Consider the following 26494-nt stretch of genomic DNA (forward strand, 5'->3'; position numbering starts at 1 on the left):
GCACGCCAGGCCTTCCTGTCCATCACCAACTCCCAGAGTCCACCCAAACCCATGTCCATTGAGTCGGTAGTGCCATCCAACCATCTCATCCTCTGTCATCCCCTCTTCCTCCTGCCCTCAATCTTTCCCAGCATCAGGGTTTTTTCAAATCAGTCAGCTCTTCGCATGAGGTGGCCAAAGTATTGTAGCTTCAGCTTCAACATCAGTCCTTCCAATGAACACCCAGGACTGATCTCCTTTAGGATGGACTGGTTGGATCTCCTTGCAGTCCAAGGGACTCTCAAGAGTTATGAATAACTCCATAAATGAGTTATGAAGCCCATAAAACAGGGTCTGGTTCACAGGGGGCTTCGTACATGTTACCTACTAATCACCCCTTCACCTGTCACCCAAACAGGAGCCCTGGGCTCTGACACTCAACTTCCCTGTGACCTTAGACCAGCTCCTTGACTTTCCTGAGCCTCAGTTGTCCTCATCTGTGAAATGGAGCACCAGCGCAAGTAAACAGGCTCACACAGGCCCCTGCAGATACAGAAAAGCTGTGGGGGTATAGAAGTTTCCACTCCAGAGCCCAGCCCCTGGGAGCACCCAGGACAGTGGTGGGAGGCACTCACGGCAGGGCCCCCTGCCAGCCCCTCTAGCTTGCATCCCCCTCCAGGGTGACTCACGTGGTCTCTGCATACCTCGTCCCAGCACTGGTTGTTGCCACTCAACTCACCCTTGGGCAGCCTCCACCTGGCAGAGAGGGGGGAGCCCTGCAGCGAGACGGCAGCAGCCCTCACACAGAGGGGGCATGCACCCACACAGAGGGGCACCCAACCTTCACACAGAGGGGGCACCCACACCATACACAGAGGGAAACCCACACCTCACACAGAGGGGGCACGCACCCACACAGAGGGAAACCCACACCTCACACAGAGGAGCACCCACACCATACACAGAGGGGCACCCACACCTCACACAGAGGGGGCACGCACCCACACCTCACACAGAGGGGGCATGCACACCTCACACAGAGGGAAACCCACACCTCACACAGAGGGGGCACGCACCCACACAGAGGGAAACCCACACCTCACACAGAGGAGCACCCACACCTCACACAGAGGGGGCACACACCCACACCTCACACAGAGGGGGCACGCACACCTCACACAGAGGGACACTCAGACCTCACACAGAGGGGCACCCATGCCTCACACAGAGGGGAACCCACACCTCACACAGAGGCGCTCACACCTCACACAGAGGGGCACCCACACCTCACACAGGCCCTGCTATCAGGGCAGGCCCGCCAGGCACAAGCCCAGAGAATCACCTAGTATGCCCCCCACACACACACACACACACGTCCTGCCCTGGCTGCCTCTGGGGCTCGCTACACTGCCCGCTCACCACCAGACCAGCTCGCCTTCAAGAAGCAGGCTGACCAGGGCTCCCGTGGTCTCATCCCTCGTCTTGTCCCTGGACACGGCCTGCAGGGCCCAGCACGGCCCCCTCAGGCCTTCCAACACTCCCAGGCCTCCCCCGGAATGCCCGGCAGCAGGGAGGACCTGTAATAATAACAACGCTCCAATGTGAGCTCCTGAGTGCCCACCTCCACCGGCCAGCACGTTTCATTCTGATAACAACCAGTTTTATCCCATTTTGCGGATGAGGAAACCAAAACCAAGAGGGGCTAAGTGCCTTTCCAAGGATCGTGTGACCAGTGAGTGGCCTAGTCGGAGCCCAGGTATGTCTGTTACGGCCGCTCTCCTAACCACACGTGGCTAGCGCCATGTGGGGAAGGCGGGTAGCCTGGGGTGGGGGCACCAGATCTGACAGCCTGGCTCCAAGTAGCTCCAGCACCTCGCTCTATGAGCCGAGGCAAGCTCACCCCTCTGAGCCTCGGTGTCCTCACCTGGAAAAGAGGACAGAACACGAGGACCACAAGGTTGTCACCAGGATTCGTGCAACGTGTGAGCCTGCCACAGCGCAGACTTCAGTCTAGGGCCACGGGTTGCTCAGGGCAGGGTCCGCATGACACAGTGACTGGGGCGGGAGGGCGCTGTTGATGGGCACCAGGAAGCGCAGCATCGGGGCTCTCTCCAAGGCCTCTGCCAAAGGCCCCATCGGTGCTGGGTGCTCGGGTGCGCCCCACCCAGAGGGCAGAGCTGGTTCCAAACCCAGCCCCTCCACATTCTGGCTATGTGGTCTTGGGAGAGCCACCTACCCTCTCTGGCCTCAGTTTCCTCATCTATGAAATGGGCATGATTATGCTCCCTGCAGGACCCAGAGCCCAGCACATGGTCGGCGCCCAGGGCTTGCTGGCCCCACTCTCACCAGGGCTCTGACGTGCACCTTCAGCCCGCCCCACCACCCCACTCCCTGGCACGCCTCTGAGCAACTCAAAGATGATTTATACTTCAGAGAACAAATCAATACAATATACGGCCAGAGACATCTTTAATCTTTCGCAGGGATTAGGCTACAAGGTACAGCGGCCCCTTTCTACTGGCTGCTCAATTCTGATTTCAATTTGGGCTGCTGAAGCGCGGCTTTTTCTCCCCTTTTCTTTTCATTCACTAAAGACAGTTCTCCAAATCAAATTTCATTTGGCAGGTAGGGCAGGGAGACGCACCGGGGCTGCGGGGGTCTGTGGACGCAGGAGGTCCGGCCCGATGGAAAGCCGGACCTTTGGTGACAGGATGGAGTGCAGGGGGCAGGGGCACTGTGAGGGCCCTGAGCTCTTATTTTTCTAGAGGTCCTTTACAAAATCTTCAGCAGACTTTCTATTTTCTAGAAAAAAACTCAATGCTTGATTAGATGCTCACAGAAACTCAGACAATAGCCTCAGCTTCAGCCAAAACCCAATGCCCAGACCTCACCCCAATCCCAAGCCTTTCCTACAACGCATGTGTCCCTCCAGGCCGAAGGGCTGTGTGTGTGTGTGTGTGTGTGTGTGAGACTGTCATACCCCCATCCCCTGCATAGGTCTGGTCCACACGTGTCTCAGTTTATGCAGCTGGGAAATGGGCAGAAGACAGAGTAACAAAAACACAACACAGATAAAACCTGCAAGTCCTGGAGCCAGCTCTCCTGGGTTCACACCCCTTCTCCACCTCTAACCTGCTCTGTGACCTGTTGTCAGTTATTATGTGGTCTCTCCGTACCTCAGCTTCCTCCCCTGTACAATGTGGGTACCTACTTCACCAGGTAGGGTGGATGACTCAGGACACCAGGTGTAAACAGGGGCTCAGCACACGCCAGGGACATGGGGAGGGCCATGTGAGTCCGGGGTTGTCTTCCTGGTCCCCCTGGACGCCAAGTTCTGAACCTCCATCCTGCCCCCGTCCAGCACCTCTGTCCCCAAATCTGCCCGACTGCAGCTGAAACAGCCCGTGGGCTTGTTCGGGAAAGGATTTAAGCCATCAAGGCGGAGAGGAGCCTGCTGGGGAGGATGGATGGAGCTGGGGCGGAGAGGAGCCCATCTGAGCAAAGGAGCCAAGGACTGGCGGGCCCTCAGAGGGAGGGGCTGGGGGCTGCGGTCTGATGCTGCCCAGCCTGCCTGCAGGTAGGAGTGGGCTCTGACCACTCTGGCTTCCTTCCACGGGGGCCCAGCTGCTGGAGCGGAGGGCGGGGGCGGTGGCCCGGGGCTACAGCCATCCGTCAGCCCTGCCCCACTTCCACCACCCTGCCGCCCTCTCCGCCAGGTTACAACCACCCGTGGCTTCGGCTGTACAATTAAAGGGGCTTATCCGAGATTTATAGCAGGATTATACCCGCAGGGTGTTACCGACGCCCGCCTCTGGACACTCTGTGGTCCTTAGGAGAAGCAATTAGAGTCCCGGGGTTATCCTGGTATAAATATATAGATGCCATCCCCAAGGTCGAGGGCTCCACAGTGAGCTATTTAGAGACAGGGCCTTGGGAGAGGAGGCGGAGGGGCTCCCTCTGCGGGGAGGGGGTCTAGCAGGAGGGGAGGGGCTCCCATGCACTAGGGGAGCCGTCCCTCCAGCCCACTGCCCTGAGTCAGCCAACCCAGAGGCCAGTCTGCTGCCCTGGATGCAGCCCCCGCCACTGTCCCATACGGCTGCCCTCCCCGGCAGGGCCATCGGAAAGGCCGGCTCAGAGGCCCAAGGGTGGGCCTGCTGGAGCTCACCCTGTCTTAGCCTGTTAATACTCACTGATAACTGAAACCTTTATCACTTTGAGGACTGCAATTTGGGAGTGCGGGGAGCTCTGTGGGGGAAGAGGGGCTGGTGGTAAGTGGGGAGTGTCCGAGGACAGCAAGCCACTGTCCCATCCTCCCCCCAAATGCCACCCACGGGGCGCCTACGGCCCCACCCGCGCAGCCCCTGCCGCTCACCCCAGCAGACGGCTCAGCTGTAAGGAGTCTGAATTCTCAGTCCCACAAACAAACCCTTGCTCCCAGGATGGCTCTGGCTCCTGGGTCCCTGAGACCCCCATGAACAAGGCTCCCTCCATGCCCACCTCCTTCCCCTCCTCTCTGCCCAAGAACAGGGGCCGTTCCATTGACTCCCGTGCCCCAAATATAGACGGTTCCTCCATCTGCCTGGCCATGTCCGCAGAAGCCATTCGCGCCCACCCGCTGCCTCCAGGAGCCACCCAGCCGCCCGCCCATGAGGCCACAGGCTCAGGCCCGTGAGGGGGCCCCGGGGCAGGAGGAGAGCCCACGACAGGACCTGGGAGCGGCCCCCGCGGGGACCCCCTGCCCCGGCCCTGAGCGGGAGCCCACAGGCAGACTCACCATCCTCTCGGGACTTCTGCATGAAGGCCTCCACGCCGCTCTCGCCGTAGCTGCCCTCCGAGGCCAGCGTGGACACGTAGTTCCACTTGAGGGCGCGCACGATGTCCACCATGGCCTGGGCCTGGTACGTGTCCGAGGGGACCACGCGGGAGAAGAAGTCGTAGCGGCTGTTGTCACTCAGGTCGGGGGCTGTGGAGGCGTAGCTGATCTGGGGGATCTGGGGGGCGAGAGGGGCCGCTGATGGGGGTGGCTGGCACCCCACCCTGCCCAGCCAGGGCCAGCCCCTACACCCCAACCAGCCTCCCGCCCAGGGACCATCCCGGCCCTTCCCGCGGGCACGGCCTCCTCTCAACCCAGGGGGGCCCTCTTGACGTGGGATGAGCAGGTCCCAGCCCCACCCGACAGAGGAGGAAACCGAGGCTGAGAGCTGGGCCAGCTGTTGGTCAGCCCTGCCCCGGCTCTGCTCAGGGTCCCAAAGCCCGACCCCCTCCTCCGCTCAGCTCCCCGGATCCTATGTCTTCCCAGACCTCTCCCCCAACTCCCAGAAGGCACCAGGGTGAGAAGGGAGTGACTGGTAAGCATCAAGCCCTCCTCCTCCAGAAAGTCTCCCAGTTCACCTCAACAGAATCCTGGGGCTGGTGGGCCTTCCGTCACCTACACATACACACCCCAGAGCCATCATGGATAGCACACATGCACACACGTGTGCATGCACACACACATACACACCCCCGCAGGTGCCTCTGGGGGCCTCAGCTGACATAAAAAGCTGGGAGATCCCAGCTGGGGAGCAGCCCCGGATGGGTGAGCATTGGCCCAGGGATGGAGCGGGGATGAGGGATCCTGAGGGCTTCTCTGGTCCAGCCCCTGCCCCCCAGGAGCCTTCCATGTCCTCACAGCTCCCTCTGGGCCCCGGCTCCTTCCTCCTGCCCAGCTCAGAGGGCACAGAGCCCAGTTCCAGCTCCCCTGCCCCCTCCCCACCCCAGGGTGGGCTCCTGGGAGGCCAGAGGGAATGGGGTCTCTCTCCACAGCCTGGGATCCAGAGCCCCCGGGAGCAGGGCCTGCCCGGGGCCACAGCCGCTCCTGCAGACTCCGGGCCTCGTGGTCCTCCTCGGCCAGCTCCCCCAGTCACAGGGCGCCTTCCTGCCCCGCCCCAGGCAAAGGTGGGACTCAGAGGCCCGAAGCCGCCCTTCCCCTGTGGCGGACATCCAGCATCCACAGGGGCTGCAAGGGGCTGCGTGCACTCTCCCGAGCCCCCCTCCACCTCTGCTCGCTGCCCTGTGCCCTCCTCACAGGGTCCTCGCCTGCCCCCAGCTCCCAGGCCCTGCCAGTGGCCCCCGCTGTCCACCCCCAGGCTTGGTCCACACCATCGCCTACCCTTCCTGTGTCCCCTCTTCCCTGCTCTCAGCTGGCCACAGTGACAGGGTGAAAGGGTAGGCATACCGCTCTGGGCGAATGTCACATCTAAGACTGATTCCCCGAGGGAATCATTAAGGCTCAATCCTGACTGCAAAAACCTCACGGCCAGAACTTTAGTCCACATGACAACTGGGGGTGGGAACATATTCCAGAACAGGAGGACTCGGGGAGCCCCCTGCACATGGGTTTGCCCACCTGGCCTCTGCCCATCCCCAGGGACAGTGGGGGTCCAGCTTCCATAGCGGAACATCCTCAGACTGCCCTGAAACTCCGCAGGGCAGCGCTGCCTCCCTGGAGAGAGCAGGGGCCGGGGGCATGGTTGGAGGGGACACTCCACCTTACACGCTCTGCATTTTTTCCATGTTGTGTGGTTGGTCGGTTGCTCAGTTGTGTCCAACTCTTTATGACCCCCGTGGACCGCAGCCCACCAGGCTCCTCTGTCCACAGGACTTTCCAGGCAAGAATATTGAAATGGGTTGCCATCTCCTACTCCAGTTTTCCATATGGAACCATGCAAATACAGCACGTGTTTAGAGAGCAAACCCCACTGGAATGTTCCAGAGTACATGAGTCCCTCTGCCTGCCTGAGTCAGCAGAGTCTGAAAACCAGCCCAGTCCTCGCGGCCCTAGAGAGCATTTAGCATGAACGCAGCACCCCCTACAAGGTGGACTCTGGCTGGATACCTGATGATTAATTCAGAAACTATCGTCATTTTTAAGGTCTGACGATGGTGTTATAGCTGTGGTTGCTTGGTTGGTTTTTAAGAGTCCCGAGCTCTTGGCGCGGTTTCCCGGCCTCAGCACTATTAATGCTTGTGGAGGGAAGTGGGCCGTGATGCCTTGTTGGGGGGCTGTCCTGTGCACCGCAGGCTGTCAAGCAGCACCCCGTCCCCTACCCACTGACACCAGCAGCTCGTCCTCCCCCAGTAACAACCAGAAATGTCTCAAGACATTGCCAAATGTCCCCTGGGGGCAGAACTGTCCCCAGTTGAGACCCACTGTTTCAGGGACATGTACTAGAATACTTAGGGATGACGTGATGGGAAGCCTGGGATTTCCTTCAAAAGAACCGAGGCAGGAACGTGTGGAAGAAGAGATGACACTGGCCCAGAGCTGACGGCTGTGCGGTGACGTGGATGTGACGGAGGCGCACTGCCCTGTCTGTTGTACTTTTGTGTGCGTCTGAAATGGCCACATTTAAAATTTTTGGACAATAAAACAGAACAAAATAAACGTCACCCCCAGGGTCATCGCTCTGAAGAGACGCGCCCTGAATCTGGAGCTGACGGCAGAGACGTGGGGCCAGCACAGCAGGTCCCCGAGAGAGGCCGGGGCTTTGTTTGTTCGCCAGCTCACCTCTGCCGGCCCTGATCACACACCCAGAAATGCACTTGTCTCCTAATTAGAAGCAGCTTGTCTCGTGCTTTTGATGTTTTCTCCCAACATGGGGCCTCGGGGCTGGAGTCAACAGCGCCTGGCCCGCCAGAGGGGGGCCAGGAGGTCTGGGGGAGGCCCAGTCCTGCTTCCAACCCCCTCCCCTCTGCCCCCAGGCTGGGCACTCGGCCTGGGCCAGGCCAGCGGGCAGGCAGGCGGCTGTCCAGGTGCCGGGATTCAGAGCCTCCTCCAAGGAGGCCCACCCCTGCCCCTGCACACACACCACCTCCCATAAAGGGCAGAGGACCAAGTGCGGGGTCACCTCAGGGTGTGTCAGCCTGCAGGAGGCCTCAGGGTCCAGGGGATAAGCATCCTCTTACCCGTGGTCCCCTCTGCCAGCTCCGCCTGCCGCCCCCGCAGGCTCCCTCCCTCGGCTGCAGACCCTCCTGAGGTTCCCCGGAGGATGGGTCCAAGCAACAATTTGGGAGCTACAGTGCTCAGATTCAAATTCCTGGTGTGGGAAACCTGGGTGCAGGTAATGTCACCTCTCTGGACCTCAGTTTCCTCAGCTGCAAAATGGAAATAATTCCAATCCCTTCCTCCTGAGGCTGTGAGTCGCACCTGCGGGAATTCATGGGAGAAACTCAGGCAGCGCCTGGCGCCTGGCAGGTAGTCAGCACTCGAGGGTAGGGTCAGCACTAATGAGGCAGTCATCCGTCCCCTTGCCCTTCCTCAGGACAGCGCCCTTTCTGACTGTTTCTCACCCCCGGACTGTCCCCAGGGCCTCCCCCCACCCCCAGCTCTCTCTCTCTGAGGTCACAGAGTTACCACTGTGCTCAGTGGGGAGACCTCCTGGGACTGGCTGGCCCTCCAAGCCCCCTCCCTCTCATCCCCACCCCAGCCTGGAGTTGGGTGGCAAAGGCAAGGAGCGCCCCGTGGGCAGGGGCCTGTGACAACTTGGCTCAGTGGGCTTCTGCCACCTCCCCAGCTCTCATCGCTCTGCAGCCGGTGCGTGCAAAGTCGCTTCGGTCACATCCAACTCTTTGCAACCCCGTGGACTGGAGCCCACCAGGCTCCTCTGTCCATGGGATTCCCCAGGCAGGAACGCTGGAGTGGATTTCCACGCCCTTTGCTAGGGGACCTTCCTGACCCAGGGATCACATCTCCTCCAGTCTCCTGCACCAGTAGGCGGCTTCTGTTACCACTAGCACCGCCTGGGAAGCCCTGCCCTGCAGCCCAGCTGAGCACACTCCTCTCCACAACAACCACACCCGCCTCCCCACCGGCGCTTCCCGCTCCTGCCTCCCTCCTCGTCTCACCTAACACCCCGTGCACCCACAGTGTACTGAGCCGAGGCACTGGGGATGCCACACCCTCCTGGGGCAAGAGTCAGCAAGAAGCCAGATTTCAGCAGCAGCTGACAACCACGGCCGTCCTACCCTGGGGCCATTTGTCTGCCTGTTTCTCCCTCCTCTCTGTCTGTCTTCCTCTGCCCACAAAGCCCATGACCTCATCTCCCCACATCCAAATCTTCCTGGTGCATCAATGCCCAGCTTGTGTCACCTCCTCCAGGCAGCCCTCTAGGAGCCCTCATCCTCCAAACAGCCTGCTCAGACCTCCCACAGCGCCAAGCCCTGTGGGCACTCGGGCTACTCTGGGGCAGCGAGCACAACCTCCCGGGTGTTAGGATGCCTGCCCAACAATTCAACAAGTATTCTGAGGCTCCCTCCTTGTACTGGGCAAGGTCACTGGGAGATGCCAAGGGAACTGGGCTCATCCCACCCCCAAACCCAACACTCACTGCATCTGGGGGTCGCCTGCAGGGGGAGGAGGCAGGTGGGACGACCAAGAGTGGCACACTGGCACCCAGCCAAGTCTCTCCCTTACGAAAGTACAGAAGGGCCAAAGGACTGAATGGGGCAGCACTTGAATAAACACTCCCCCTCACCCTCCCTCTCTCTGGCTTCTGGAGTGACAAGGAGGTCCCTGCCACACAGGGAAGACAAAAGCTGTTTCTGGGCTTGAGCAACAATAAAGATGAATGTCAACCACGTGCGTGTGTGTGTGTGTGTGACATGTGCACGTGTGAGCATGTGCTGGAGCATGTGCCCTGAGCACACGAGCACACCGCACACTCATTGGTTTATTCCTCCTACCAAGTCACTGAGCCCCAACAGCCTGCCGGGCCCAGCTCTGAGAGCAGGGGAACACTGACCCGTGGGCTCCCCGTGTGGATGGGGGCAGATAATGCAAAGGTGAGGCAGAGTGGGTAGATGGGGCCAGGGAGCCAGGAGGAAGAGGAAAGCAGGGCACGCAGAGGGTGTGAGGGAAAAGGGCCAGGGATGCCCCTCTGGCAGGGCGACGCTGAGTCAGGACCCCAAGATGGTGAAGGAGGGGCCACGTAAGTGCAGGGGGGCTTTTCAGGCAGAGGGGACATGCGTGTACATGTGTGCACATGTGAGGGACCAGGTATAGGCATGCATGTCTGTGTGCTGGATCCTGAATCTCTTCTGAACTTGCCCCAGGCCCAGCCAGCAGCCCCACACACCCACCCGGGCATGGCAACTCCAGCCGGGATGTGAGTGGTGCCCAGGTGCCAACAGCTCAGACACGGCCACTGGTTCCCACACCAACATAGTCTGACGACCCCCTGAGAGTGGCAGGTCCCCGCCATAGCCCCCTCCCATCCCGAGGAGGACGAGGGGGTGAAAAAGCTGCCCAGCATCTCAGAGCCCACCCGGGACCCAGACCCCATGGCCTCTGAAGGCCGGGGCCCCGTCAAGGCCAGCGTTTTGTTCAGAGCAGTCAGTGCTCCACCCTGACCTGGGGAAGCCTGAGTCACGCAGCAGGATGTCCGGGGCCATCACTTGGGAACCTAGGGCCACCCGCCAGGAACCCCAGCCCTCTTCCCCTGAGTTATGTGCATCAATGCTCCTCTTCCTCCCTCTGCCTCCCTAACCCTGGCCTCAGACCTCTCTCTCTGGAGCCAGCCTGCCCAGGGCTGTGCGACCCAGCTCTGCCACCTTAGACAAGCAAGCAGCCTCCCCACCCCTAAAAAGTGGCCCAAATAACAACAGAGAGGACCATGCCGGAGAGAACACACAGGACTGAAAACTGTGCCTGGCACACGGGGCCCTCGGCAAACGCTAGATATTATTAGACAGGGAAGCAAGAATAGGGCCATTGTGCCCATTTTTCAGGTGAGGAAACTGAGGCTCAGAGAGGGAAAAGTGCCCAATGAGCAGCAGAGCCATCAGGAGAAATCAGAAACAAGATGCAGACCCAGTTTCTCTTTTTTTTTTTTTTTAAATTTGGCTGCACTGGGCCTTCGTCACAGCATGTGGGATCTCCACGCTGCATGTGAACTCTTACTTGCAGCATGTGGAATCGAGTTCCCCAAGGACTGAACCCAAGGATTGAACCCGGGCCTTTGGCATCAATCCCTAAGACTCCTCCAAGGTCTTAGCCACTGGACCACCGAGGAAGTCCCCATACCCAGCTCCTGGCCTGGGGCCCTGCCCATCCTCCCAGCTGACTCTCCTCTTTCCGTTCCACCCACAAGCCAGGCCAGGCAGCCACCGCTGGGGGCTGCGGCCTCCTCTGCCCGCAAGCACAGTCCAGGCCAGGACCCAGGTCGACCCCAGGGCCCCCACCTGCCTGGCCACAGCGCCTCTCAGTTGGGATGAGGGAGACCCTGCGTGAGGCTGGTCAGGCCCTGGGGCGGCCACCTGCTCCCTGCCCTTCTGATCTCGGCTACACGGTGCCTCCACTCCCGGCTCTCAGCATCAGCTGTTTCCTTCACAGATAAAAAGGCAGCCAGGCTTCTGGGTACATGAAAGCTGCTCAGGCAGGAAAGTGTGGTTCAGAGAGCCGGCAAGAGGGAAGGCCAGCTTCCAAAGGCTCAGGGCCCAGCTTCCACCCCGACCTCGCTCGCCAGCTGAGCCAAGCGCCCTCCCCGAGGCCTTTGCTGCAGAGCCGGCACCGGGAGAAGCAGAGATGCCCTTGTCCACCTCCCTCCCTCCCCGGAGCCTGGGGGCGCAGAGGGCATCTCACTGAGAGCCAGGCACACAGCGGGCGCCCCCCACACCCTTGCGGATCAGCCACCACCTCCTGATGCAGAGGAAGCCAGGTGCAGGGGACGTGGATTTAAATAACCCACCTTCAGAGCACCAGCCGCTGGAGGAGCCAGAAAGGAGCTCCCCAGAGTGAGATGCCTCCAGGCTGAAGCTCCGGGCCGGGTCGGAGGACACGGGGATTCACCGGGGAAAGTGGGACTGTGTGTCCCGAGGAGAGCGTGGAGGCTGGCAGGGCGAGTCGAGGGTGCGGACGGACTGGGGAGGAGAGACGGGGCACACAGAGAGGGGAGGCAGGGGGCGCTGAGGGTGCCTGGGGAGGGCAGTTAGGGGGAGGAATTGGGGTCCGGCAGAGGGGCCCCTGCCTTCAGTCCTGACCAGGCCCGTCTCCCGGAGGGGCCCCCAGGTGCAGGAGCAGAGAAGCAGGCCTCCAGAGACTGGAAGGTGGGGGAGGCCCTGGGGGAGGCTGGGATGGTGTCTGGGTGGTCTGCGGAAGGGCTGGGGTGGGCCCGATGGAAGGACGGTCTGCCCCCTGTGCTGGGCCTTGTCCCGGGCCATAGACTGGGGCCTTCCCCCTAAAGACCATGTTCCGACCCCCCACCCCCACCCACTGGGCCAGCTGGGGGCCACTAGCCCCTGCCCCACAGACCCTGAGGGAATCCAGGCCAGGCCAGCCTGGGCACTCACTTCAGGGCACCCTCATTAACCAGACCTCACTCCCCGGAGGACACAGCCCGGCCACTGGCTCCGGACCCCCGAGCGTCAGGTCACTGGGGGCCCGCCGCCCTGTGCCCCAAGGCGATCCATCAAGCAGCTCACCACCCCGGTGCTCCGGGACTCGGCCTTCTGCCCCCCTCTCTGCCCCCACCCCAGGCCTGGACACAGACCTCTGCCGGGGTCACAAAGGCCCCTCAGGCTAGCAGCCTTTCCCCTCCTGGACTGAAAAGTAGACATCAGTCTCCAAGGCAGCAAGTGCTATGGGAAAAGACAGTAAAATCGGGGACTTCCCTGGCAGTCCAGTGGTTAGGGTTCCAGGCATGGGGCGAGGGTTCAATCCCTGGTCAGAGAACTAAGATCTCACATGCCGCGGCCAAAAAAAAAAAAGACAGTAAACTCTGTCCACACCACCATGTGGTCCCTTCTCACCCGGGCTTCTCCGCGGCCACCAGCCTCCCCTTCCCCCAGGGGACCCCAACCCACCCCCAGAAACTGTTGATTTCACTATGAATTCACTTACTCAGTGCTTTTTCGGAGAAGGCAATGGCAACCCACTCCAGTACTCTTGCCTGGAAAAGCCCATGGACGGAGGGGACTGGAGGGCTGCAGTCCATGGGGTCGCGCAGTCAGACATGACTGAAGCAACTTAGCAGCATCAGCAGTGCTTTTCATACTGCTCATGGGGTTCTCAAGGCAAGAACACTGAGGTGGTTTGCCATTCCCCTCTGCAGTGGACCATGATTTGTCAGAACTCTCCACCATGACCTGCCCGTCTTGGGTGGCCCTACTTGGCATGGCTCATAGCTTCACTGAGTTAGATAAGGCTGTGGAAAAGACCCTGATGGTGGGAAAGATTGAAGGCAGGAGGAGAAGGAAAAGACAGAGAATGAGATGGTTGGAAGGCATTATCAACTCGATGGACATGAGTCTGAGTAAACTCCGGGAGTTGGTGATGAACAGGGAGGCCTGGCGTGCTGCAGTCCATGGGATCACAAAAAGTCGGACACGACTGAGAGATGGAACTGACTCAGTGCTTCCCTGAGTACCTACTAAGCGCTTTGCAGAATGTTTGACACTGGGGCAAACCCACAGAGCCCAATCCCTGCCTTCACGGAGCTGACATTCCAGCGGAAGAGACGATGCTCAGTGAGCCCACGCGTGACTAACATGGGTGCCGTCCTTAGAGACACGTGCACTCCCTCCCTCCCCAGCACCTGGCAAATCCAACGATGCGCCCCTCATGCTTGGCCGGAGCCACCTGACATGTTCTGGCCCCTGAGCTGCGAGCAGGAAATGCCATCAATTCAGGGTTAGGGCTTCTCTTCACCAGTGTGAGACCCTATGGGGTATGTGTTCCCCCTGCTACCATGACTGGTAGCGTTCCCGGCCAGGCTGGTCCCTGAGGAGGTGGGCAGAGCACCCAGCCAAGCCACGTGGACATATAACATGGCAAGTATATTCAGTTTACGTATTTAAAGCCGCAGAGATGTGGGGGCTATTTGTCCTTGCAGCGTCTCCTCCTGATGATGACAGACACAGGGGCGCAAGCTCTACCTCCCCGAGAGCAAGAGATGAGCTTTATTTTCCTCCACCTCAAAAGCCTGGAAATGCCAGGTTCACACCCATCACAGGCTGGCTTGGGCTGAACTGAATTAAATTCACATACACACATGCACACATGTAATCATCATCTTCCTGAGGATAAGCATTTATTGAGTGTTTACTGTGTGCCAAGAACTGTGCCAAGTGGTTTTATAGGACTAACACCTTTAATCTTATGATAACCATATGAAGTAGGCTCTCTTATCCTCCTCATTTCCCCTAAGCTTGGGTATAGAAAGGTCAAGGAACTTGCCCCAGGACACACAGCCATGATTTAAAGCCAGAGGGACGAGCTCCAGAGCCCAGTTTACCGTGAGGTGAAACCTCAGCCTCCCCACTCCACAAGTGGGCCTACACACACATGTGCACACACACAGGATCTCACAGAGACAGCTGCTGCCTCCAGGGACTCAGAGGGTTCCCCACACTGCCGGCAGCCACAGAGGGGACGGCCAGCCCCGCTTCCCCTCTGCTCAGCCACCGCCTCTGCTCCTGACCGTCACACAGCGGGCTGAAGCGGTCCATCCGTCTCCATTACAAAGGATCGGGCAGGGGTCGGGGCCAGGGGACCCTGAGGGTTGTGTAAATGGCTTGGCTTCACGCAACAACTAATTTCTAAATGTAATTATTAATTTCATGCTTATCATATGCAAACCTCTGTTTCCCAGATGAGATGAAATTTATTTAATTAGAAATTCCCTCATCAAGCCTTTTGGATCCAAGCTTTTAATTAGGATCACCAACCCCACCCGTGGCTGCCAAAGAGTGGGTTCATGGCCCCTGACTCCCCCCTCCCCGAGACCCCAGATACAGCCAGCATTTGTAGGTCCCTGCACTGTCACCAGGACCCCACTGACCAGGTCCGGGCCCCTCACCAGACCCCTCACCAGACCCCTCACCCACCTCCCACCCCTGCAGCACGGCACCACAGTCACGACGGGTCTCTTTTTCCTGAAGGCACCATAATAGGGAAATAGCTTGGAAAGAGCTCATATCATCTTGCAGCCGGAAGGACTGAAATGTTTAGGGTGGCGGAAGACAGAAGACATCACAGCCCTCCGCTCTTCCTGCGAAATTCATGCATCAGCCTTCTTCGGGGAGCCCCTTGCCGGGTGCTAATAAAATGCCCTTTACAGCTCAGCCTAGGGCCAGTTGTCAAAATGATCAACAACACTTGGCATTTGAACAAAGCATTTTCAACACATTACCTCTGACTTCATCCCCAGCTCCCATCCTGGCCTCCCACCTCGGCCTCCCTCACACGGCCGCAGTCCAACAGTCTCCTTGCTGTTCCCTTGAACACGCCAGGCACACTCTGCCTCAGAGCCTTTGCACTGGCCGTTCCCACCTCCTGATTGCAATCCCCCCAGATAGGCACGTGGCCCACTCGCTCACATCCTTGCCTTCAAGACTACCCAGACATCACCTTCTCAGACCCCCGCTATTTAACACCAATCTGGCTTTCCCCTCCCCTGCACCCTGTCTCCACCCCCCCAACCCCCTGCTTGAAAAAGTGAAAGTCACCTTCAACTATTTGCGACCCCATGGACTACAGGTACCCTGCCAGGCTCCGGTGTCCATGGACTTCTCCAGGCAAGAAAACTGGAGTAGGTTACCATTTCCTTCTCCAGGGGATCTTCCCAACCCAGGGATGTGAACCCAGGTCTCCAGCATTGCGGGAGGATTCTTTACCCTCTGAGCCACCAGGGAAGCCCAGCTTGGTTTCCCCCAAGACAATGATCACTCTCTAACGTGCTCTATACTTACATGCTTATTTCATTTATTTTTAAGTATTTTATTTACATATTTGGCCGCGCGGGTCTTAGTTGCAGCTTGGGGGATCTTCGATCTTCATTGTGGCATGTGGGAACTAGTTCCCTGACCAGGGATTGAACCTAGGTCCCCTGCATTGGGAGCACGGAGTCTTAGCCACTGGACCACCAGGGAAGTCCCTTGTTTCAGTTATTATCATCTCCCCCTAAAAAGTCAGCTGCATGAATCCAGGGGCCTCTCTTTATTCCCTACTCTGTCCTCGGACGCCTGGCACAGCATTGGGCCCAGTGATCACAGGGAACACTTCACTCCCTTCGCACCAACCTGAGGACAAGCTCAGCAGACCCCTGAGCACCCTAGACGAGTGAGGAAACCGAGGCTCAGCGCCTCGGGGCCTTGCCAAAGTCACAGAGACACAGCCAAGTTCGGACTCCCACACGGTCTGGTGCCTCATCTGGGCAACTGAAGGGCATTGCTCTTCAGAAAGGGGCTGCTCCATGGCAGCGCCCTGCTCACAGATGCTGAAGGCTCCCTCCTCCCACCCCAGGGCTCAGCTCCGGCCTCTCCCGGAGTGGGCCTGCTGTGCCCTGTCCTCCTGATTTCACACTGATATCCAAGAAGACAATCACGCAGGGAGCCATCCCACACCCGCCTGTCTCCCCTCCCCAGGACCCACCCAGCCTCTTATCAGGAAAGCAAGCGGACACTTGGATTAATTTCCAGGCCTGCTCTGAATTATGTTTTCCAGGAGAGAACCAGACAGATGCAGGCAACAGGCCTTTGAACAAATATTTCCCCAGAAAGCGCTTTATTCAGTCCCTTGTCTCACCCTTTTAAACATTATATGTTTTCTTAGGAGCCCAGGAAAAAGGGGGGGCCCCCCGATAAGGCATGGGGGCTGGAGAAGAATAGAGGGCATGGAGTGGAGAGCCTCGCAAGGCTGACAAAGAAGCGGGTTCTGATGCAGGCTCGGAGGAATTACCGCAGATAAGAGCACCCAGGGGGCGGGCGGGGGAGCGGGCGGCGCAAGGGCGAGAGCAAACAAGATCCTCAAATCAGCACTTGTCCTATTTCATAAGCGAAATGTAGATCAATAAATTACACTCACTTCTGCAGGTCTTACATGCTGACTCCGTAACCTTGTCAAGAGCCATACGTGGGGGGAGGCGGAGGGACGGAGGAGCCCAGAGGCCGGGGAGGAGGGGTGGGACTGAGGGGGGAGCCCCGTGGGGTCACAGCACCTACACCCCCTTCGCCTAGAAGGGTCCAAGGCCCAGGTTTCCAGAGGCGAGAAGCAGGCCGCCCCACCCTCTACCCACTACCTAGCTGCGTGACCACAGGCCAGTTACCGCCCCTGTGAGCCTCAGTCTCCTCATCTGTGAAGTGGGCACAGTGGTGAGAACTTGGCCTCTGTCAACCTCCCTGTGGGGCTCACATGAGTGAACAGACATGAAAGCCTGGAAAGAGACGCAAACATCCAAGCTGCCGGGAGCCACTATTATGCATCTGAGTTAGACGGCGCAGTAGCTGCTGACACAGACACTCCTGTTGGTTCTCCCCGCGCCAGGAGAGAGGAAACCTTCACCCTGATTGACACGAGAGGCCGCGGCTCAGGGCTGAGGCCTGTGCCCAGGGTCACTGGCCGCATCCCAGCCCGGCCCACCTGACGGCCAAGCGGGGCTCCCTCTGCGCCACGAGGCTGCCTGTGAGCCACGCCCACGTGTCCAAGGGCCAGGGGCTCGGGACCAGCCCAAGGTGCTGCTGTACCCCTGGGGGCCAAGCTGAGAGTGAGGCTCAGCAGGGACCCGACACCTGGAACAGGCTGGGCCAGGACCGGGCATCCTGCAAGCCGGGCGGGGCAGCAGCGGGCGGAGGCTGTGAGTGGAATCCGAACGGGCCCAGGAGCTACCGTCTCAGGAGCACCTATTCCACGCCAAGCACCCCACAGGGACTTTCTCATATAATGCACACATATTACGTCCATTTTTCAGATGAGACCACTGGGGCCCAAGAAAATACGGAAACAAAACCACACAGCAAGAGGACTTCCCTGGTGGTTCAGTGGTTAAAAATCTGCCTTCTGATGCAGAGGACACGGGGTTCAATCCCTGGTCAGGGAACTAAGATCCCCCATGCCAGGGGGTGACTAAGCCTGTGCTCTGCAACGAGAGAAAGCCCGTGAGCTGCAACAAGGAAATCACGTGCTGCAATGAAGACCCAGTGCAGCCAAAAATGAAAGAAAGTCACGCAGCAAGTGGCAAAGCACGATCTGAACTCGACTCTGTCTGACTCTAGCACGTGGGCTCTCTCGCCCCTGGCACGCACTCCGCTTTCGTTGCCAGCCTCCTGCCCTCTGCCCACACCATCCTCACCCCCCTGGGAAGCAGCCAGCACAGGGAGCCAAGAGTCCTCACTCTGGGCCTTTCCTCATCACATCTCTAGATCCCAACACCTCCCATCTCTGAGTCTGTTTCCACATCTGTTCCATGGAGGTTTAGTGACCCCCTGGCCCTGAAAGGTAAGGGTAGAGGCCGGGGCCTCCACAATGTGGGGGTGACATCCAGAAGCCTGGTCCACAGAACCCGCTGAGCCACCCCCCAAGCTGTGGGAGTCGGGGGCAGGGCCGGGACAACCTCATTAACAGGGTGCCTCTGGAGCATCTGGAAGGACCCTTCTGGAGGCCAGTGATGGGGGCATGGCCGGGGGTGGAGGGATTAACCACGGCGTCTGCCCAGTGTCCTACCAAGTCAGGTTAATGTGCTGTGCTGCGTGGAATATAGGGCTCTGTATTAATATAATATGATATAATGAGACATGTGAACATTATTGAACACACGAACCAATAAAAGTCACAGCACCATCACTCCAGGAAATTTATGTCACAGCCTGGCCACCACCAGGCTGGCAGGGAGGAGGTCCCACTGGAGCAATGGGGCCTGAGTACCGGGCGGAGTGGGGAAGGGGCTGGCCAAGTGCGGCCATTCAGCCAAGACCACAGGCAGGCTAGAGGCGGCCACTCGCAGAGCGTCACCTCCCCCTGCTCCCTGCTGTCTGTCCCCAGCACAGACCCAGCACTGTCTCCCCACCGGCCCTGGGGCAGAGCCAGCTGCTGAGAACCCAGCCTGCAGGGCACCACCTACCTACCTCCAAGGACCTCCCCCATTTCTGCTGCCCTCCCACCACCGCTGTCCTCAGGCTCTGGGGGCACCTGGCGCTGACCCATCTCTCACCAGCTCTCTCGGAAAGGAGGCCATGCCACCCCAGGGGCCCCTCTTCGGGGACATTTGCTGTGGAAGTCCCATCTCCCCTCCACCTCCACCTCTCCTGGGCCCCGGCAAGGACGGAGGTGATACGGGCCTCTCATCCCTTCACGCATTCATTCAGGGTATACTTACTGAGCACTCACTCTGCCCCGTGCCAAGGTATACACTGGGGAGGCCACAGTGAGCAAACGCAGACCAACCCCTGTCCTCACGGAACAGAGTCCTGTGGGAGAGATGGTGTCTAACTGGATACACATAGCAACACATCCAGCCTCTGAGATGTGCTGGGAAGAGGTCTGGGGCCCGTGAGAACCTGGAATAAGGCCCTGAGTCTGGTTAGGGCACCCAGGGAGGGCCCCTGAAGAGGAGGCATGAGTTGACACCTGAAGAACAGGTAGGCAATATCCAGAGGAAGGAAGATAAACAACCCAGATAGAAGATGAGGCAGGTGCAAAGGCCCTGTGGCCAGGAGCCCATGGCTGGTTCGAGGAAAGGCAAAATCGCAGAGAGGATGGGAGAACACAGCATGAGACACAGCTGTGTACCAAAGCCAGATCCGAGGTTAAGAGGGAACCACCAAGTGCAGAGGGAAGGTTCCTGCCCTTATCCAGGTAAGAGGTGACGGTGGCCTAGCCCGCGGGTGTGTACGGAGATAGAGAGACGTATGACGCGTCCCCCAAAGCCCTCCAGCTCCAAGTGTTTCCCTCCTGTGACAAACTCTCAGTAAGCCCTCCCCTAAACTCTGAGCCCAGCCAAGACCAGAGGGAGAGTCCGGAGCTGGAACCCAGGCAACCAAGTACTCCAGGGCCAACTGCCTGCCTGCCCTCGGGGCCAGGCCCATTCCTTCAAGATACCCAGGCTCTGGGGGTTCTGCAGCTGCCCCAGTTGCACAGCAGGGTGAGGAGGGGCCAGGGACTCAGCCCAGGGCAGAGGGGAGAACACAGCATATTGCCCATAGGCAGTAGGACTCAGCCCTATTGCCAGCACCCTCTGCTGCTCCGGAAGCTGGCTGGATGGAAGAGCCTGAGTTCTAGCCTGTCACTAATTCACCATGTAATCTCAAGCCAGACCCTCCTCCGTCCTGTGCCCCAGGTTTCTCACCTAATAACCGTGAAATAACAATCACAATAATACCTAACCCTGAGTGAGGGCCTCCTGTGCGCCAGGCTCTGGTCTCAGCTCTCATGTTCCTCACCAGACACCTGTCGCCGGGGAACTAGCATTCAGCCCATTGTACAGGTGAGGCAGCAGAGGCCCAGAGGACTTGAATCACTTGCCGGAAGACCTGCATCTGAACCCTCACTGCCAGGCTCCCCCTGCCACCGTGCTCTGCCACCTCCCCGGGGAAACAAGGAGGGACTGATTCACCTCAGACACCCTCAGCTCCGTTGTGCTGCCTCTGTGATGCTCAGTCCAGAAATTTGGCCTCACCCTGGAAGGACCCAAGGATAACAGCTGTGATTTGGGGCGGATCTCTCCCCAGACCCTCCATCTACTGCAGAAACCTGCAAACGTCTGATTCCACCCAGTGATCACATTCCTCCTGTTCCCGGAGTACCCGGTACTGGGACAGGGTGGGGACAGCACAGTCCTGCCCAGCACTGAGGACCAGCTCTCGGCTGTCCCCCAGCAGCCCCAGGGGGCAGGCCCAGGCAGCCAGCAAGGGGCCAGCTCACAGAGGCACTGGCCCCAGAACTTCCCTCCTAACCTCTCCTCCATCCCAAGGGGGCCTCTCAGGAGAACCACCCACCATGCTCATCCCAGGTCTGCTCTGGGTTCTGACCTGCGACCATGCCTTTCAACCTCGCTGCTTTACCCCTGACAACATCCCTTCCAGGTGGACATTACTCTCTGCATTTTATAGGCAAAGACCTGCAGACGGGAAAGAAATCGTTAGCCTCAATTCCTCAGTTACTGATGAAAACCCAGGTCCACCAAGGCCAGAGGCGGGAATCCTTCCATCCTGCTGCTCAGCCTCCCTCCGAGCCCACGGCAAGAGCCACCAGCACGTCTGGGGCCTGTCCAAACCATGAGGAGACAGACAGGACATGCCCACAGGCGCCCACTGTCCCAGCCCATGTCCAGTCTCCAGCAACTGGTGATCTGAGCTGACACTTCTCTCAGAGGGAAGCCCGGAGTAGATCTCGGTCCCTTCCACCGCGTCCACAACCTGGGCCCCTGCCCCAGAATCTCCATAAAAGCCAGAGAGGCGGCAAAGGTCTGCCTGCTTTTTATTAATATTGATTTGCTCATCTATTTATTTGGCTGCACTGGGTCTTAGTTGGGGGACGCGGGATCTTTGATCCTCACTGCGGCACGTGAACTCTTAGTTGTGGCATGCAGAATCTGGGGCTTCCCTGGTGGCTCAGATGGTAAACAATCCGCCTGCAATGCAGGAGACCTGGGTTCGATCCCTGGGGTGGGAAGATCCCCTGGAGCAGGAAATGGCAACCCACTCAAAAATTCTTACCTGGAGAATTCCATGGACAGAGGAGCCTGTGGGGCTACAGTTCATGGTGACACAAAGAATCGGACAAGACTGAGCAACTAACACACACAGGATGTAGTTTCCTGATCGACGATCGCATTGGGAGTGTGGAGTGTTAGCCACTGGGCCACCAGGGAAGTGCCCATGAAGCCAGGCCCCAGCAGGTCCCGCTGGGAGCAGAGCCTGACAAGGGATGTTGCCTCCAGTGCACCCAGGCCTTTCCTAGGGGCCAGCAGGCCACAGGCACCTAATTCCTATTCCCCTCACACCTCCCCCACACCTGCGGCCTCCCCAACGTCAGCTCTTACCAACCCCCTCCCCTGACTCGCTTCCTCAGGCCACACTGACCTCCCGGAACAGTCCCTGAGCCCCAGCGTGGTCTGGCCTCAGGACCTTTGCACCTGCTGTGCCCGCTGTCCTACTGGCTCCCACCCACTCCCACACACAGGGTGCACCCCTTCACTCATCCCTGTCTCTGATCAAGCATCACCTTCTCAGACAGGCTGTCTCGGAACAGCTCCCCTGAAGCAGCCCCACCCATCCTTGTCCCCTGACCCTTGGCCCTTCTCACCATCTTAACATAACTCCCCTCTCTTGGAGAAGGCGTCTGAAGTGAGCTGTGCCTCACAGGACCGGCAGCCCCAACCGCCTGTGAGTCACAGGGACAGAGGCATCTCGCCTGCTCCTCAGCGCAGGAGTCAGAGGTCAGGCTGGCCCCCTGCCCTGGCCCCAGCTGGAGGGCCATCTGCCTGCCTGGCAGCTCTCCTGCATCCGCGCCTTCCTCCAGCTCAGGCCTGCAGATGAGACGGCTGGTCCTCCAGGGTGCGCTCAGGGAGTGGAGGGTCAGGAGCCAACCCAGGGCAGCCTCTCTCCAGGGGACTCTTGTGGTCCCCAGGCCACAAGAAGGTAGGCGGAGACAGGTCTCCCCACGGTCACCCCCAGGGCAGCGGGGGCCAGGTGGACACTCCAGATAACCCAGCCTCACGCTGCAGAGTATCAGCCAATGGGAGCAGGGCCGGGAAGGAGAGAGCACACGCAGACAGGAGCACACGCGCAGGCCTGCCAGGGACGGGGAGGCTCGGTCAGTCCACCCAAACCGACGGGCCCACTCACTTGCACACGCCAAGGGGTCCCGGAAAGGCACGCACGCGCGCGCGCACACACACACACACACACAGAGGCGCTAACCCCAGCCCACTTCACATACACCCAGGTACACGGCCATGCACACACACAACACATACAGAAGTATCAATATATCTGAGTCACACACAGATACACCTAGAGACACACGGCATGCTCTGAGCCAGGCACGCACACTCGGGCTTCCTGAGGGTCCCTGACACACCCAGCCCCGTGTTTAGGATCACAAGCTGACATGGGCACACCCTGAGTCTCACACACACACACCCTGGACACACAAGCACACACATGCTGACACTGGCTCATGGTGATAAATGAACCTGAATGTGTGTGCACGCGCACACACACACACACACACACACACACACTCCAGTATAATCAGGACTGGCAGGGGCAGCATTTACTGTACATTTGGGGAGCACAAAAGAATGTTCACAACATCCCCCGATACATCACCACCTGCCCAGCCGCCCATCAAGCAGCTGGAATTCGCAACTGCCCACAGTGAGCAGGAAAGTGCGGACTACTGTCGCCTGCTACCACCCAGCAAGGGGCAGTTTCTCTGTGGGCCGATCCAGCCAATGGGAGATCCAGTCCAGCAGGGCCAGAGCTCACAGTGGGTGAGGGCTAATGGGCCTAGACAGGGTCGGGGGGTGGAGGGGGGCCAAGGGACTGGGCACCGCGGGGGCACCCAGAGGCCGTATGTCCAACCACCCTGCTCGGCCACCTGCCCTGCTCCCCTGAATACCGTGGGTGGGGGTGGCGGCTGGACTTGGCAGGTCTGCCCCTCACCCCAGGAGGCCCTGCTGGAGGGGGGGTGCCCTGGCTAACCAGCACCCCCTGCCATTCCCTCCACATCCAGCTCTTCCATGAGGCTGAGGGATGTGAAGACCCCCAAAAGGAAAAACAAGGGCCTTGCCCAGAGACCTTGAGATGGAGAAGGCCTTGTCCCTCACCCCAAATTGTACCTAAATAACTGTAGTAGAAAAGGGGGCCAGGGTCCCCCCTGTGAACCAAGCTCCCCTCCAGCCCAGGGAGGAGAGAGCAGTGTCTGTAATTTGTTTTAATAATCCTGCTGAACTGGGAGAAAATTAACAAATGAGAAACCAGCTCGAAATTAATCAAACTTCCTGGTCCATCCCCCAGCTTCCATCTTAATGAAGGTTATTTATCCAATGAGCAATAAAACAGAGAATTAAATTAAACGGGCCCTTTCTTTTAGTCCCCGCACCCCCGCCCCAGGGAGGCAGTGTCTCCTTGCTCACAGCTCTATCAGCGGTGCCTGGAGGACCTCAGCAGGCCTGTGGCTCCCCACAGCAATCGGAGGGCTTTCCCCAGAAGCAGCCCCGCGATGAACGTGCCCCCAGTCTGGGCCTCACTGCCAGCTCTCTACCAAAAACACGTGCTGGGTACTTAGTCACTCAGTCGTGTCCAACTCTTGTGACCCCATGGACTGTAGGCTCCTCTGTCCATGGGGATTCTCCAAGCAAGGATACTGGAGTGGGTTGCCATGCCCTCCTCCAGAGGCCAAAAATACAAGCAACAGTTAACTCAACCACAGTCCCAGGGAGGGACGGAGCCTGCTGTGTGCATCGGAGTGTCTTCATTTGGGGGGGGAGGGGGGGGGCGGGGCAGGGCATTGCTCACGCTCCCCATCTTCCACCCCACAGAGAAACTGGGGAGTCCCCAGCCCCCAGCCAGCTCAGGCCTGACTGCAGGGGTCACTCCGCCCTTCCTGATGCCCACAGCAGGCTGCAGGAGGCTGCCTCGTCTCCTGACCCTCCCGGCTCCCACCTCTTGGTGGGAAGGGGCTGGAGGGCACTCAGGGTACAGGGGAAACTGAGGCAGTATCTCCTGCAAGGATGGGACTCAGTCCCCAGCTTGGGGCACAGGCATGAGGGGTCACCCCTCACCCTCAGGGCCAGGGTGCGCCCTGCACCCTCCACCTCCTCAGCAGTGAGTCCAGCATCCACTTCTCTAAACACCTCTTCCCTGCAGGCTTTGAACCCACGTATGTTCCAGCCAGGGCTGGAGTCACAGGTTCCTAAATAACTACTCTCAGGGCCCCCCTGGACCATTCCCATTTGCTCTGCCCTCCAGCTCTGAAACCTGTAATAATCACGGCCTGCCTTCCCTCCACAGATTCCACAGACATTCTCCCACTTAAACCTCAGACTAGCTCCGTGAGGGAGACATTTGCCGTGATGCTCAAGGCAAGGTGCCTGGGGCTCAGAGAGGGCCCTGGACCAGGCCCATCCAGGCAGGCTTGGGGTCCCAGCTGTGGCGGCTCAGGTTTGGGGACCAAGGGTGTGACTCAGAGGGAAGCAAGAACAGGGCTCTGTGGAATTGCCAGACCTCCAGGAAGCCCCCTCGGGGGCCTTCTGGAGAGGGGGACTGGGGGCGGATTGTCCCTGGCAGGAGGGGAGAAAGGGAGGGAGGGCTATCACACACAAACTCCTCCGTGCCTACCTCGGACATGGCGACACGTTCAGTCCACACGCGGCAGCCTCTGAAACCATAAATCTGATCCCATCACTTTCTGCTTAAGACCCTCCCAAGGCCGCTCATGCCCCTGGAGTGGACAGCCACTCTCTGTCCTGGGACCCAAAGCTCCTGTGGACCCAGCTCAGTAGCACCCTCCTCTTCTCCAAGCAGTCTCCTCATTCCTCAGATGGACCAGGGCTGCTCCAGCCTTGGGGCCCTGACCCCGGCCGTGCCCTTCACCCCACACCAGCCAGGCTCCTGGCTCCCTTCCTCACTTGCCTCGGTCTATATTCAAAGGCCCCTTCCCCGACCACTGTATATAGACGAGCCCTTCACCTCCTCCATCACTCTCAAAACCTTTGGCCCTCTGCAATTTTCCTCCACGGCACCTGTCGCCACTTGAGTTACAGCTTGTTTACTGTCTTCCTCCCCTGCTAGGGGCTCAGCTCCGTGTGGGCAGGGATTGCATGTGTCTTGTTCCCTGCCCTGCTCCTAACCTAGTCTAACATATGACTCACTGATTGGTAAATGAAGGAATGAATGAGTGAATGAATAACACCACGTTTAAGGTCACCATAACGTCCAGCCTGAAATGTTCCATTGGTCTCCTAACCGCTCTCTCAGCCTCAGGTCTTAACCTGCAACCAACCCTCCACTACACATCCAAAGGAATAGTTTAACCCCAAACCGGACCAAGACACCATCCTACTGGATCAAGTCCACACTCTTGGCCTCAGCCCCTAATCCTTCCCAACTCTCTCTCCAGTGACCCTCTCCCAGGTCACAAGCCCTGCTGCATCCATACCAGACACATCTGAAGTTCCAACCATACCTGTCCTTTCCACTGGAGCACCGTCGTGGCCCCCTCTCTGCCTGCAGGACACCTCTTCCAGGCAGCCACCTATGCATGCCCTGTCAGAACTGACCTCTGCCTCCTCTGAGCACCCCCACACCCTCACCTGCACCTCCACCACAGCCCTCCCCCACCTCCAACTTGAGCTGTGACAAATCAGATGCGTGTCCTACCACCCCATCCAGGAAGGACCCAGATTTATTCACTGGCACTCTCTCCCATCCCCACCACCTGCTTCGGTATCTTGCATAAACTTAGAGCTCCATAAATATTTGCTGAATCCAATGGAACCCATTCAAACACAGCCCAGGGAGAATGCCCATTAAGAGGGGCTTTTCCTCCAGGTTGCTGCCATTTCGGGCTGCTCTGAGGACAAACGGACCTTTAAGTGCCACTTAACTGCAGCACATGGGAGCAGATGGCTCTGCGTTCCACTCACCTCTCCTCAGGAGTTGCCTGGGAGGAAACTGATTCTCAGGGGCTGAGAGGTGACCAGGGCCCTGTTAAAATGGCAACATGCCACCTCTGGCCCGGCCACCAGCCCATAATAGC

The 26494-nt window shown here is 59.0% G+C and overlaps 1 protein-coding gene across 1 annotated transcript in view; it reads right to left on the minus strand.

Annotated features, from left to right (window-relative positions):
• The window catches only part of GRM4 (glutamate metabotropic receptor 4), a 111382-nt gene that overhangs the window by 55803 nt on the left and 29085 nt on the right, over nucleotides 1-26494 (minus strand). The window contains exon 3 of the mRNA XM_061146057.1: nucleotides 4754-4970. Coding sequence (XP_061002040.1) covers nucleotides 4754-4970 — 217 coding nt within the window. The remainder of the gene's footprint in view (nucleotides 1-4753; nucleotides 4971-26494) is intronic.

This window comes from Dama dama, chromosome 7, assembly GCF_033118175.1.
Source record: "Dama dama isolate Ldn47 chromosome 7, ASM3311817v1, whole genome shotgun sequence".
In the NCBI taxonomy this organism is placed as follows: Eukaryota; Metazoa; Chordata; class Mammalia; order Artiodactyla; family Cervidae; genus Dama; species Dama dama.